The 15,023-nt window shown below is 50.1% G+C and overlaps 1 protein-coding gene across 1 annotated transcript in view; it reads left to right on the top strand.

Annotated features, from left to right (window-relative positions):
• Positions 1-13,696, top strand: part of RCN2 (reticulocalbin 2) — a 38,681-nt gene extending 24,985 nt beyond the window's left edge. Inside the window, exon 8 of the mRNA XM_076075104.1 lies at positions 779-13,696. Within this exon, the coding sequence (XP_075931219.1) occupies positions 779-931 (153 nt within the window). The 3' untranslated portion in view covers positions 932-13,696. The remainder of the gene's footprint in view (positions 1-778) is intronic.
• Positions 13,697-15,023: the final 1,327 nt, after the last annotated feature.

The raw sequence follows: 15,023 nt of genomic DNA, 5'->3' as shown, positions 1-15,023 counted from the left end.
CACGCTGGGTGACTCACGCACTCTCAGTGACTCACACACTCTCAGTGACTCACACACACTCAGTGACTCACACACTCTCAGTGACTCACTCGGTGACTCACGCACGCTGGGTGACTCACACACTCTCAGTGACTCACTCACTCTCAGTGACTCACACACTCTCAGTGACTCACACACTCTCAGTGACTCACACACTCTCAGTGACTCACACACTCTCGGTGACTCACACACTCTCAGTGACTCACTCACTCTCAGTGACTCACTCGGTGACTCACGCACGCTGGGTGACTCACACACTCTCAGTGACTCACACACTCTCAGTGACTCACTCACTCTCGGTGACTCACTCGGTGACTCACGCACGCTGGGTGACTCACGCACTCTCAGTGACTCACACACTCTCAGTGACTCACACACACTCAGTGACTCACACACTCTCAGTGACTCACTCGGTGACTCACGCACGCTGGGTGACTCACACACTCTCAGTGACTCACTCACTCTCAGTGACTCACACACTCTCAGTGACTCACACACTCTCAGTGACTCACACACTCTCAGTGACTCACACACTCTCGGTGACTCACACACTCTCAGTGACTCACTCACTCTCGGTGACTCACTCGGTGACTCACGCACTCTCGGTGACTCACGCACTCTCAGCGACGCGCACGCTCAGCGACGGATCGAAAGGGTTTTTCTCCGTAACTCGGTGACGCGTCTTGGCGACGGGACGGGGGCGCTGAGAGGCCGGCGGGCCGTGCCGTCTCGCCCCCAGACGGAGCACCTCCTGGAGCACATGGACACGGACGGCGACGGGCAGCTGTCGCACGACGAGGTGGTGCAGAACAAGGAGCTCTTCCTCACCAGCGAGGTCACGGACTACGGGCGGCAGCTCGGGGAGCAGTACGCCCACCACGAGGAGCTGTGACCGTGCCCGCATCGTCGCCACCGCCCGCCCGCCGTCACACCGCCGCTCCGCCCGCCCGCCCGCCCGAGTCTCCGGTCCCGTGACGCGGCTCCAGTCGTGTGCGCCAACCTTCCGCAGGTCTAGCAGGGCGAAGCGTTTGATTTTGTTTTAACCGACCCTAGGTAGGACACACGGATGCCGTCCACTCGCTTTCAGGACAGGGTTCCTGCGTTTAGACATTTGGCCAACACCAATGGGCACGTCGTGTGTATGTTTAGCTATGGGAGGTGAAATCGGTGAACCCGGCTGGCAATCCGTGTAGAAGACGGGGAGAACGTACAGACTCCTAAGACAAAAGATCTCCCCGTTATAGCCTTAACAGACTGTCGGGGCAAGTGCTGTTAGCGGGCACCTATGAAGGCCAACACGGCACACGATAGGGTGGATGGCCAACACCACGCCCGGCCGCCTTTGTCTCCCCCGTGTTGATGTTTCCACACCGCGCCAGGTACTCATTTAAGGCCGAGTCCCCCAAGGGGAAGTCGAGGATCAGTTCAGATATTTGTCAATGTTATTGATCGTGAGCGAGAATCAAACTCGGGTCGCTGGGTTCGTTGCTCAGTGCGCTAACAACTACACTCCTGATCCACACACTAAGCACTCACACTGTAGAATAGGGGTAGAACGTACACACTCCACTCTGTAGATCAGGGGGAGACCATACAAACTCCACTCTCACTCACACTGCAGAACAGGGGGAGATCATGAAAACTCCACTCTGTAGAACAGGGGGAGACCATACAAACTCCACTCACTCTGTAGTACAGGGTGACATCATACAAACTCCACTCACTCTGTAGTACAGGGGGAGATCACACAGACTCCACTCACTCTGTAGAACAGGGGGATACCATACAAACTCCACTCACTCTGTAGTGCAGGGGGAGATCACACAAACTCCACTCACTCTGTAGAACAGGGGTAGAACACACAAACTCCACTCACTCTGTAGAACAGGGGGAGATCACACAAACTCCACTCACTGTGTAGAGCAGGGGGAGATCATACAAACTCCACTCTCAATCACACTGCAGAACAGGGGGAGATCATGCAAACTCCACTCACTCTGTAGTACAGGGGGAGATCACACAAACTCCACTCACTCTGTAGAACAGGGGGAGACCATACAAACTCCACTCACTCTGTAGTACAGGGGGAGGTCACACAAACTCCACTCACTCTGTAGAACAGGGGTAGAACACACAAACTCCACTCACTCTGTAGAACAGGGGGAGATCACACAAACTCCACTCACTCTGTAGAACAGGGGGAGACCATACAAACTCCACTCACTCTGTAGTACAGGGGGAGATCACACAAACTCCACTCACTCTGTAGAACAGGGGGAGATCACACAAACTCCACTCTCAATCACACTGCAGAGCGGGGAGATCACACAAACTCCACTCTCAATCACACTGCAGAACAGGGGGAGATCATGCAAACTCCACTCACCCTGTAGTACAGGGGGAGATCACACAAACTCCACTCACTCTGTAGAACAGGGGTAGAACACACAAACTCCACTCACTCTGTAGAACATGGGGAGATCACAAACGCCACTCACTCTGTAGAACAACGGGAGATCATACAAACTCCACTCACTCTGTAGTACACGGGGAGATCACACAAACTCCACTCACTCTGTAGAACAGGGGTAGAACACACAAACTCCACTCACTCTGTAGAACATGGGGAGATCACAAACTCCACTCACTCTGTAGAACAAGGGGAGATCATACAAACTCCACTCACTCTGTAGTACAGGGGGAGATCACACAAACCCCACTCACTCTGTAAAACAGGGGGAGATCACACAAACTCCACTCTCAATCGCACTGCAGAACAGGGGGAGATCATGCAAACTCCACTCACTCTGTAGTACAGGGGGAAATCACACAAACTCCACTCACTCTGTAGAACAGGGGGAGATCACACAAACTCCACTCTCAATCACACTGCAGAACAGGGGGAGATCATGCAAACTCCACTCACCCTGTAGTACAGGGGGAGATCACACAAACTCCACTCACTCTGTAGAACAGGGGGAGACCATACAAACTCCACTCACCCTGTAGTACAGGGGGAGATCACACAAACTCCACTCACTCTGTAGAACAACGGGAGATCATACAAACTCCACTCACTCTGTAGTACACGGGGAGATCACACAAACTCCACTCACTCTGTAGAACAGGGGTAGAACACACAAACTCCACTCACTCTGTAGAACAGGGGGAGATCACACAAACTCCACTCACTCTGTAGAACAAGGGGAGATCATACAAACTCCACTCACTCTGTAGTACAGGGGGAGATCACACAAACTCCACTCACTCTGTAAAACAGGGGGAGATCACACAAACTCCACTCTCAATCACACTGCAGAACAGGGGGAGATCATGCAAACTCCACTCACCCTGTAGTACAGGGGGAGATCATACAAACTCCACTCACCCTGTAGAACAGGGGGAGATCACACAAACTCCACTCACTCTGTAGAACCAGGGGTAGAACATACAAACTCCACTCACTCTGTAGAACAGGAGGAGATCACACAAACTCCACTCACTCTGTAAAACAGGGGGAGATCACACAAACTCCACTCTCAATCACACTGCAGAACAGGGGAAGAACACATAAACAACAAGCGGAAAGGCTCCCGAGTCAGGAATCGAACCCAGGCCATGCTTGCTGTGAGGCGCGAGTGTTACCCCAGCGTCACCCTGCCACCCCTAAACATTACGTAAAACAAAAACGTGACGGTGGTCGGGTTGGGTGTAAATCTGTAGATTCTGAAAGTGGTGAAAATCACGTGAGAGGGAACTGCTGCTCATATGAACATCGAGGCATTGGGTGCTCATTTGCCCGCTCACAGCCCCGAACCGGTGGGGTGGAACTTCCACATTCCTCTCGCGCGGGGGGACGAGTACTCTCCCGTCAGCCAACCACTTGTTCAAATTCCGCGCAAAAGTGGTGCTCATGTAGACCCCCGACGGGCGGTGGTGGGGAGGATGCGCTGATGGGCCAAGTCAAAAGCTGAGACGGTCAGTGGTGCGTACCGACGTGCAGCAAGTCCGCCCGTACGACAAGTATCAACAACCCTGGTGACTTATTGCTGGGCCGTGGGGGCAGCCGGCTGTGTGTAACCAATTCCATACAGGACGCCAGAGCTCTGCGTTTATTTTCGTGTTGGTTGGAACGGTCCATTTCTGTCTGGGAGGGGTGTTTCCGGACACCGCCATACCCCACCGCCCACCGCTGTCCCACCGTCGAGCATGCTGTTGCGTGTTGTCCTTGGGGGTGCATTCGCCCCTTCAGTGTTTTTCAAAGAATTTCGAACCGGTGCTCGGAGAGAGAAGAAGAGAGAAGAAGAGAGAGAGAGAGAGAAGAAGAGAGAAGAGAGAGAGAGAAGAAGAGAGAGAGAAGACCCCCTTCTGTTGTTTCCGAGCGAGTCTACTCAGAGAGAGCGCGCGTGCGCGATTCTCTCGGCCCTTGCCGAGACCACCGACTCCCGACAACGAAAAGGTCGAGCGTTCCCGCCCGCCGTCCCCCCGGTTGAGCTCGGAGCCCAGGACGAGGCTGAGTGCGGCCGTAAGCTCACGCCGTGGGTCTCTCTCGCCTCACAAGAGTGCCAGAGGCAAATCCGTGGGTGGGTGTTGACATATGGAGCGCGCAGTGAGTGTGGTGTTAGGGTGATGAACGCCGTAATATTCAAGGGCAACTTCAGAGCAACTGTCGCTGGCAGTTGTCACCTGCAATGTATTTACTACGGGCAACTGTGACACCATGGTACGGCAATGGCAAAGACTGACAGAGGTTCTATCTGTAAACGTGGATTACACGGAATCTGAATATTTATACTGGAGGAATCCGATGAGCTATGAAGCTCTTTTTCACAGATGTCTAGTCGTGAAGGGGGTGGTGTCGCACAACTACTCGTTACAAGTTTCGCTTGCTTTATTGCCTTGATGTCCTTCCATCGAGCCAAGGCAATGTCCGCTCCGTCCTTCTTCACGTTGGTCTCGTCGAGGAAGTGCCAGAGATCTTCCGGGGAGACGAGGGGAGTCTGAGGGTCGAGAAGTGTCGACCCCTGGCTGCTCTCGCTCCCCACGCTGAAGCAGTCGTCCCGATCTGAGTCGACCTCCCCGCCGTCCGGCTCCGCTGGAAGAGCTGCAGCGGCTGGGCCGACGCATGGCCCAGCGGCGTCCTCTCCCCCAGCGTCGGAGATGCCCGGGGACGGCTCCTGCTCAGACCCGTCGGGTGGATGGCCCCGTGTCGCTTCCGCTGGTTTTGGGTCAGCAGTGGGACGGGGACCTTCCTCCTCATTCCCATCCGTTTCCTCCTCGCCCCTGGTCAGTGTGGTCGATGTCTCTCCACCGACTTCCCCCTCCTCCTCTTGGTCGAGGGCGGAGCGAATTCTATTTCCCCCAGCCTCATCCATAGCTGGTGGAGGGTGAGGCTCTATGACCACAGGAGATGGGTCGAATCTCCGTGGCGATGTCGCCTTCATCGTCCGCGGTCTCCTGCTGTGGCAGCCCTTCCCCAGACGCACGCCGCCTCTTCCCCTTGGTGGGTTTCTTCCTCGTCGCCCGCGCGTCACTCGGCGCGGCGTCCGGGATGGCCAAAGCCGCGTCTTTCGGCGTCTGGCAGCTGTCCTCCTCCCTCCCCCCGGTGTGAGGGGTTTCGCCGCTTCTTCCTCCGGCTCCAGCTCTGGGAGGTGTTCCTCCTCTGCGATCCGGGTCCTTCTGTATTTTTCCTCTTGCGATTTGCCGCCCGAGGCGGTGATGATGTTGGGGCCACGACCTCAGGTGTGGGAGGCTGCGTGCCTGCCGGGTCCGGTGTGGGCTGTTGGGGGCCTCGTTGCAATGGAGGCTCTTGCTGCTTTGCCTCCTTCGCACTCTCTTCCTCCTCCCCGCTCTTTTCTCCGACCCTTGCCGTGGTCGGTTTGGGACAATCCCTTCGGAAGTGCTCCTCTTCTTTGCAAATATTGCATTTGATGTAATCCTTGCCATGGAACAATCTAAGGGCAATGTTTTCATAGACAACAACAAAAGAGCCCTCCTCCTGCTGCCCGGGAGTCAGCAGGACGTGCATCTGCCTCCTGAAAGACAAGATGTGTTTCAGGGCAGGGTTTTTGCACCCCAGTGGCAAGGTACGTACTGGCGACATGACCGTGCCCAGCTTGGACACGTGCCCCAACACGTGCCCCAACACGTGCCCCAACACGTGCCCCAACACGTGCCCCAACACGGCCTTGTCGGGGATGTAGGGCGGCACGTTCGAAACGACTATTCGCGCCGCCACCGAAGCGATGGGTTCCAGCTGGACGTCAAGTCCCCCCACGGCCATCCCCTTCTAGACGGCCGCATCGGCCACCTTCTTCTTGGTCGCCAGGAAGAAGACGGCTTTCCCGCTCTGCCTCTGAGGCGTGGGTGACGGTGTCTGGCGGGACGATGTGCGGCCAGGGCCTCGACGTACTCCTCGATCTTGACGGAGCTCGAGGCGTAGCAGCGGACGCCGTTCTGGCGCAGCGGCAGTGGTCGCTGCGCGCTTGGGGGGGTCGGGCTTGGAGCAGAGGCCCTCGTGGGGGGCCGCGTGACTCCAGGCAGATTGGCAGCAGCAGCAGCAACAGCCTGTGCGTAGGAGGCCATTTTGCTCCTCCTACCCTCAAACTCTGCCTGCCTGTGGCCTTGCGCTTTTAGGCAGAGCTCCCCTCGAGAGAGAGAGTGTTAACGGAGGGTCAATAAATAATCCTCGTTTAAAAAATAATAGAAATAAAAAATAAACTGAATAAATGTATTGAATGAATAAATACATTTATTGATAAACAAAAAATAATTAAAGCTATGAATCGATAAATTCAAATTTTAAATAAATAGATTTACGTGTTAAATTAATGTATTTTGCAAACAAATCTTTTTTAACAAATGTATTTATTAAATACATTCAACCATCAATTATATGCAACTGATAGACCTTGCACACACGTGGACAGGCCCAGAAAAACGCAGTGTGTGAAGAAATAATGAACTAATAGCAGGTGGCACTATCAGCAAAGTCAAGAGTTTTGTTCCAAGTGGTGTTATGGTTTTAAATCTACTGCACACTGTACTCACAGCTACAGCAACAGGTACCTCCACGTGGCTCACACAAGAAACAAGGTGTAACTAATCTCAAATTGTTTGAGATTCTTAAACTTAGATTAACAAAATGAGCAGAAAAATAAACAAACAATAACCAAGATTTTGATTTAAAGCTTTCGTGGCTGCAGGGATTCATATTCTTGGTTCTTTCGGTAAAGTCACGTAGAAGGGAAACAATAAAATAAAAATATAAACAATAAAATTATCACGACGTTTCGACTGCAACACAAGCAATCGTCAGGTGTGAAAACCACAGCAAGAAAATTTTAAAAAATTGGCGTTTTTTTGTTAACGTTAGCACCACAGAGAGCGATTTGACAGTTATTCAGATGGACGAGTCCATCTATGTTCTGAAAAGAGGAGGGGGAGACAAAAATAATGGATGCGGTCTGAAAGCCACCGTAAGCGTGAACAATCAATTAAGACCCGAAATGGTTTATCAAATCCTTCCAATGATTGCTAAGCCAGAATCCATCTTCTCGGTTGAAATTGTCTCTTTGTTTGTATATGTGGATAGCCTCATGAACGAATCTCTCATGGTAGCCAGATGGCTTGCAGAGAACCTCTGTCTTGGAGAAGTCAATGTCATGTGAGCCTACTGAATTATAACAGTGATCTGCCACGGCTGAGGTGTTGGTCCTACCGTGTTTAAGGTCTGCTTTGTGTTCACGGATGTGGTCCGAGACATATCGTTTGGTTTCTGCAATGTAACTACTACCACAGAGGCAACTAAGTTTGTAGATGCCAGGGTACTGTATGTCCGGAATCACATCTTTTACAGACGGAACCAGATCACGGATTTTATGTAATGTGTTGAATCGGACCTGGATCTTGTGTTTATTCAATATTTTGGAGATTTTTTTTGTGATCCCCGCAATGTAGGGTAAAGTGATGGTTTTGAATGGAGTGATAGCTTTGCGGATTGTGTAGTCGGAGTAACCATTAGCCTTAAGAGCTTGGTGTACGTGCTTGAGTTCACTGGCTATGTGTTCCTGGTCGGATATGCATTGGGCTCTATGGTGCAGAGTCTTGATGAGGGAATTCTTCTGGGATGGATGGTGGAGGGAATCCGGTTTCAGGTAAGCATCCGTATGGGTAGCTTTCCTGTAGACAGAGTGGCTCATTGAACCTTCAGGTCTTTTTTTTAATTAGGACATCCAAAAAAGGTAGCTTGCCATCTTTTTCGACTTCCATGGTAAATCTGATGGCTGGGTGTATGGAATTGATGTGGTCAAGGAATTGTTTCCCTTCTACTTGACTTTACCGAAAGAACCAAGAATATAATAACCAAGATATAAATTAAAAAAAAAACTGTAAACTGTGAAAACATGCTTCCATTAACTATGGGATTGTGCACAGGGCCTAAGAAACACCACTGTGTTTCAAAAGACTATGCCTCACCCTCAACGGTTAAACAATAGACACTCATCAAAAGTCGGGTTTTAACGCACAAAAAGCTCGACCTGTGTGTGCAAGAGACTTGCTGAAGAAAGTGCCGAAAGATAAATGAAATCAAAAGTGAGGATGTTATATTTATGGAGACGTAGCACGGGGAGCTCTCCTTACATGCGTCCCTCTCCTCTCTCTCAGTCTCTCATCGTGTGTGCCGGGAAGCGTCAGGGTTCGAAGGAACGGAGCGTGCCGTTCTGCGGCTCGCGCACTCGTTTGTTCTTTAGTGTAGACGCCTTTGTTCTTTAGTGTAGACGCCTTTGTTCTTTAGTGTAGACGCCTTTGTTCTTTAGTGTAGACGCCTTTGTTCTTTAGTGTAGACGCCTTTGTTCTTTAGTGTAGACGCCTTTGTTCTTTAGTGTAGACGCCTTTGTTCTTTAGTGTAGACGCCTTTGTTCTTTAGTGTAGACGCCTTTGTTCTTTAGTGTAGACGCCTTTGTTCTTTAGTGTAGATGCCTTTGTTCTTTAGTGTAGACGCCTTTGTTCTTTAGTGTAGACGCCTTTGTTCTTTAGTGTAGACGCCTTTGTTCTTTAGTGTAGACGCCTTTGTTCTTTAGTGTAGACGCCTTTGTTCTTTAGTGTGGACGCCTTTGTTCTTTAGTGTAGACGCCTTTGTTCTTTAGTGTAGACGCCTTTGTTCTTTAGTGTAGACGCCTTTGTTCTTTAGTGTAGACGCCTTTGTTCTTTAGTGTAGACGCCTTTGTTCTTTAGTGTAGACGCCTTTGTTCTTTAGTGTAGACGCCTTTGTTCTTTAGTGTAGACGCCTTTGTTCTTTAGTGTAGACGCCTTTGTTCTTTAGTGTAGACGCCTTTGTTCTTTAGTGTAGACGCCTTTGTTCTTTAGTGTAGACGCCTTTGTTCTTTAGTGTAGACGCCTTTGTTCTTTAGTGTAGACGCCTTTGTTCTTTAGTGTAGACGCCTTTGTTCTTTAGTGTAGACGCCTTTGTTCTTTAGTGTAGACGCCTTTGTTCTTTAGTGTAGACGCCTTTGTTCTTTAGTGTAGACGCCTTTGTTCTTTAGTGTAGACGCCTTTGTTCTTTAGTGTAGACGCCTTTGTTCTTTAGTGTAGACGCCTTTGTTCTTTAGTGTAGACGCCTTTGTACTTTAGTGTAGACGCCTTTGTTCTTTAGTGTAGACGCCTTTGTTCTTTAGTGTAGACGCCTTTGTTCTTTAGTGTAGACGCCTTTGTTCTTTAGTGTAGACGCCTTTGTTCTTTAGTGTAGACGCCTTTGTTCTTTAGTGTAGACGCCTTTGTTCTTTAGTGTAGACGCCTTTGTTCTTTAGTGTAGACGCCTTTGTTCTTTAGTGTGGACGCCTTTGTTCTTTAGTGTAGACGCCTTTGTTCTTTAGTGTAGACGCCTTTGGCCGCCGTTGCGTGGAGTGGAAAGTAGATATCTGTTAACGTTCGTTATTAACCCGCGGGTTAAAATATTCCGCTATATCTCTTTTTATTAAGAGCACTTGGTCTTTGATTTGAACGCCACGGTGTCAGAGTTTCACAAGTGTGCCCTCAAAATGCTGCGCCAATTTGACCGGTAGGGCGGCGGCAGCGCTGTGGCATCATCACTCGCGCCCCACAGCCAGAAGGGCCTAGGTTCGATTCCCGACTCGGGACGCCTTTCTGGTGTGTGGAGCTTGTACATTCCCCCCCTGTTCTGCAGAGTGTGACTGAGTGTCTGTGATAGTGTGAGTTTGTACATTCTCCCCTGTTATGCAGAGTGTGACAGTGTTTGTGAGAGTGTGAGTTTGTATGCCATTTTCTGTGTCCGTCTGCTACAGCAGAAGTATCGGGAATTCCCACAGGACCTACATCTTTGTTTTATTAACTTGGTCAAGGACTATGATACCATCAATAGGCCAGGACTCTCGATTGTTCTTCGTGCTTTCAGAGTTCCTGACTGCTCACAATCATTAAGGGCCTTCATGATGGTGGGCAGGCCCCGCTTTGCTGAACTAGTAACTAATTGGCAAATTTTGTTTACTTTACAAACCTTACTAATTGGCTGTGTCGGGTGGTGGCGGGTTTAACGATCTAACCCAAAAAAAAAACCTCTTATGGATAATATTTGTCGCGAAAGCCGACTCCGTGTTAAACTGTGAGTTTTTATGTTCTCCTGTTGTGCAGCGTGAGTGTAAGAGTGAGTTTGTATGTCCTCCTGTTGTGCTATGTGTGTGAGAGTGAGTTTGTATTGATCTCCCCCTGTTCTGCACAGTGTGAGTGAATGTGAGAGTTTGTATGATCCCCCCTCGTTTCTGCAGAGTGAGTGTAAGAGTGAGTATGTATGATTTCCCTGTGTACTACAGTGTGTCTGAAAGTGTGAGTTTGTATGATCTCCCCCTGTTCTGCATGGGGTTCATCCGTGTTCTCCACTCTCCTCCCGTAGCGAAACCAAAAACCCAATGTCAACCGGTATTGGCCAAAACATCGTCCTGCTGAAATATCACCTGCCAATTACTCGATTGGGATCACACGCATCATCAGCAGCAGCAGCAGCAACAGCAGCAACAACATCGCCCCCAACTGCAAAAAAAACCTGGCAGGACCTTCCTGCAAAAAAAAAAATAGTCTTGAGACCCAACGAGGCCGTCCAGGCTTTGACACGCGAAATAAGAATTATGAAATCTAATTCCGGGAAGTTTACTCTCAACAAAAACCCACGCTTATTTACACGGAGGACAAAGTCGTGCTCGCCTATGGCTCTCGTCGAGTTATTTCTTTTTACTTTGCGCACTTCCCAAAAATGCATAAAGAGGGCAAAGTAACAAAGTGGCGATGACGATGTGATACGAGCCGCCGCTGGGAGCGGCGAGGATCACGTCGTGAGCTCCTGCAACTCGCGAGCCGGCGCTCAAAAGCGTTCCGAGTCCAAAGTCGGGACGCAGAAAGAAGTTCCGTAGTTAAAGTTTGCCCGATTTCATGTCCATCATGGGACCCACGTGCCTCCTTCTCAACGGGGGGGGGGCATGTCGGACAGCAGACAGCATCGGCAGCGAACTTACGTTTCGCAAGCTACACACCAAGTGCTTTACACGAACAAACAAATTTAAATTATCTTGATCGTAACAAAAAAAACATTTCCTGGACATTTGTGAAAAAGAGCTTTGTAGCTCATCGGATTCCTCCCGTACAATTAAATGTTCTGATTTCCACAGTTGTATTCTACGTTCACGCTTGGTGCTTCGTGGTCTCAGCCGGGGGAGATGATGGAGCAGAGAGAGAGAGAGAGAGATGGCGAGGGTGGAGATGTGAGCAGCAATCCAGCAGTCATTGCCGTGCAGTACGGAATTGAACCGGCACTCGCTTGCAGTCTGTGCAGCTAACAGACAGCAAGGTCCTCCTCTAAGAAACCGGTGAAACCATCAACCGCACCAGAACATCGCCAACCTCCGATTGGCACCGTTGGCGTCTAGAAGCATCCAGCAGCATCCCGACGCATTGTGCCGGATTAAGCTTGTAAGGGGCCTATAAATGAAAAAAAACACGCAAATATTAAAACACAATTTTTCTACATGCATAGTAAAGTAATCGTATTTTTTCATTTGCTATACATACAGATAATATGCGACAAATCGCTAACCTTAAACACCCAGTCGTTGGTAAAAGTCGAAGGCGGTATAGTACTATAGTAATAGAACAAGTGCAGAATCACTGCACCGGAATTGATAGCTTGAAAGCATTTAGCGCGGGGCCTTTGAAAGTGCGGGGCCCGTAGCTACTACATCTGTAGCTACTTTTGCTACTAGGATGATCCGACACTGGCCGTACAACCGCTCATTCCTACTCGCGCTGCGACGTAGTTCCGTTCGCTCGATCGCGTTCTGTCCGATTCACAATCTGCGTTATAAACAAAGTGTTCCCGAACACATTCGTGTGGCGTTCTATCCAATTCACGTTGTGGAAACAACACGCGGCGTTAGAGGAGAACAGAGACTGTGCATACAACAGGCCAACGCTGCACCACATCTCATTCATGATTGGAAGATTAAAGACGCAACCGCAGTGCCGTGCGACTGTGGCCATGCAACCCAAACGATGGGGCCGTACAGTAAACCCCATGCGGTCTGTGCTCCTTGAAACGAGGAGGAGTAGGAACAGCCACGTGACACGAACAGCGACACGAACAACGACACGACACGAACAGCGACACGAACAGCGACACGACACTAACAGTGACACAACACTAACAGTGACACAACACTAACAGTGACACAACACTAACAGTGACACAACACTAACAGTGACACAACACGAACAGCGACACGAACAGCGACACGAACAGCGACACAACACTAACAGTGACACGAACAGCGACACAACACGAACAGTGACACGAACAGTGACACAACACTAACAGCGACACGAACTCCGCAGCCCTCTGGTCGTGGCCAGCAGCAGTAGACCGCCACGACGGGCATCGAGCTCCTGGACGCATTGCTGCTGCTGCAGCTGCTGCTGCAGCAGCTGCTGCTGCTGCAGCTGCAGCTGCTGCAGCTGCTACAGCTACAGCTGCTGCTGCTGCAGCAGCTGTAGCTGCTGCTGCTGCCACCGTCGTGCGCAAGACAGAGCAGCGACGCAGCAGTGCCCTGCGGTGCGCTCTTCACAACTTCACAACGCATCAGCCTTGCCAGTGGAGAGTTTATTTTTTGGGGGGGGAGTGGGGGTGGTGGTCCTCATTTTACATGTTAAGGAGACTCCCTCACACGTCCCTCCCCCCCAAAAAAAAAAATAAACGCCCTTGTGATACGACGCAGGATACGGAATATCCACCGGTCACATTCGGTGAGGACTCGCTTGTACACGGCGGCGGTGGTGGTGGCGGTAGTGGTGGCGGTGGTGGTGGTGGTGGCGGTGGTGGTGGTGGCGGCGGTGGTGGTGGTGGTGGCGGAGGTGGTGGTGGTGGTGGCGGTGGTGGTGGTGGTGGTGGCGGCCGTCGTGTGGCTCGCCAGGGGTTGTAAATGCGCGGCGCAGACCCCTCTGGGACCTTTCCGCCGTTCCGTTGTCTTCGTTGCGTCTCCGGGGGAGGCTTTGGCGATCGAATTCCCACCTCCTCGCAATGTCGATGTTGACGTTTTAAACCCCGCTAACTTATTGCAGTCGACTAATAACGATTAAAGTGTATCTTTTACAACGACCCTTTGCCCCGCGTGCTAGTTTCTGTTTACACGCGGGCAGGTTGCCACGGCGTGTCCTGCAAAGGGCCTCCCTCCCCTACCTTGCCCGACGGTTCGGGCAACCCCCAGAGAACGCTCATTAAGCCGGACACCGCGCGCCCTCCTGGTGATACTCGGGGAGGAGTTCTTAATTCACCCTGAAGGAGGAATCCGATGAGCGGTGAAGCTCTTCTGTCGCATGTCCAGTCAGGGCCACCTGGTCAGAAAGTTAAAAGAACAAACAATACCAACACGAGATAAGGGTGCAAAGTACGGGAGAGGTAAACCAATCACTGAAGATTAATCATTATTTCACCAGGTGAAGTCCAATGAGCTGTTGGCTACTTCCATCAGAAGCGACCCGACTGCCACAGAATGATAGCTCAGCGGAGTGGGATCATCATCATCATCGTCGTCACGTTCAGAGCAGTCGCCAGAAACTCTGAAACGCGTAGAGACGTCGATGCTAAATGCGGAGGGGAAAACCGGAGGACCCGGAGACAAATCCACACCACCACGGGGACAGAGAGAGGTCACCACAAACTCTAAATACTCAGTTTAACACGTAGGTCACCACAAACTCTAAATATTCAGTTTAACACGTAGGTCACCACAAACTCTAAATATTCAGTTTAACACGTATGTCACCACAAACTCTAAATTACAGTTTAACACGTAGGGCACCACAAACTCTAAATATTCAGTTTAACACGTAGATCACCACAAACTCTAAATTACAGTTTAACACGTAGGTCACCACAAACTCTAATATTCAGTTTAACACGTAGGTCAGCACAAACTCTAATATTTAGTTTAACACGTAGGTCACCACAAACGCTAAATATTCAGTTTAACACGTAGGTCACCACAAACTCTAAATATTCAGTTTAACACGTATGTCACCACAAACTCTAAATTACAGTTTAACACGTAGGGCACCACAAACTCTAAATATTCAGTTTAACACGTAGGTAACCACAAACTCTAAATTACAGTTTAACACGTAGGTCACCACAAACTCTAAATATACAGTTTAACACGTAGGTCACCACAAACTCTAAATTACAGTTTAACACGTAGGTCACCACAAACTCTAAATTACAGTTTAACACGTAGGTCACCTCAAACTCTAAATATTCAGTTTAACACGTAGGTCACCACAAACTCTAAATATTCAGTTTAACACGTAGGTCACCACAAACTCTAAATTACAGTTTAACACGTAGGTCACCACAAACTCTAATATTCAGTTTAACACGTAGGTCACCACAAACTCTAAATATTCAGTTTAACACGTAGGTCAACACA

Source organism: Petromyzon marinus, chromosome 52 (genome assembly GCF_048934315.1).
Source record: "Petromyzon marinus isolate PM22_M1 ecotype Great Lakes invasive population chromosome 52, UKy_Petmar_22M1.pri1.0, whole genome shotgun sequence".
In the NCBI taxonomy this organism is placed as follows: domain Eukaryota; kingdom Metazoa; phylum Chordata; class Hyperoartia; order Petromyzontiformes; family Petromyzontidae; genus Petromyzon; species Petromyzon marinus.
Note: the sequence above shows the minus strand (reverse complement) of the source record. Positions and strands in the feature narration are given on the sequence as shown.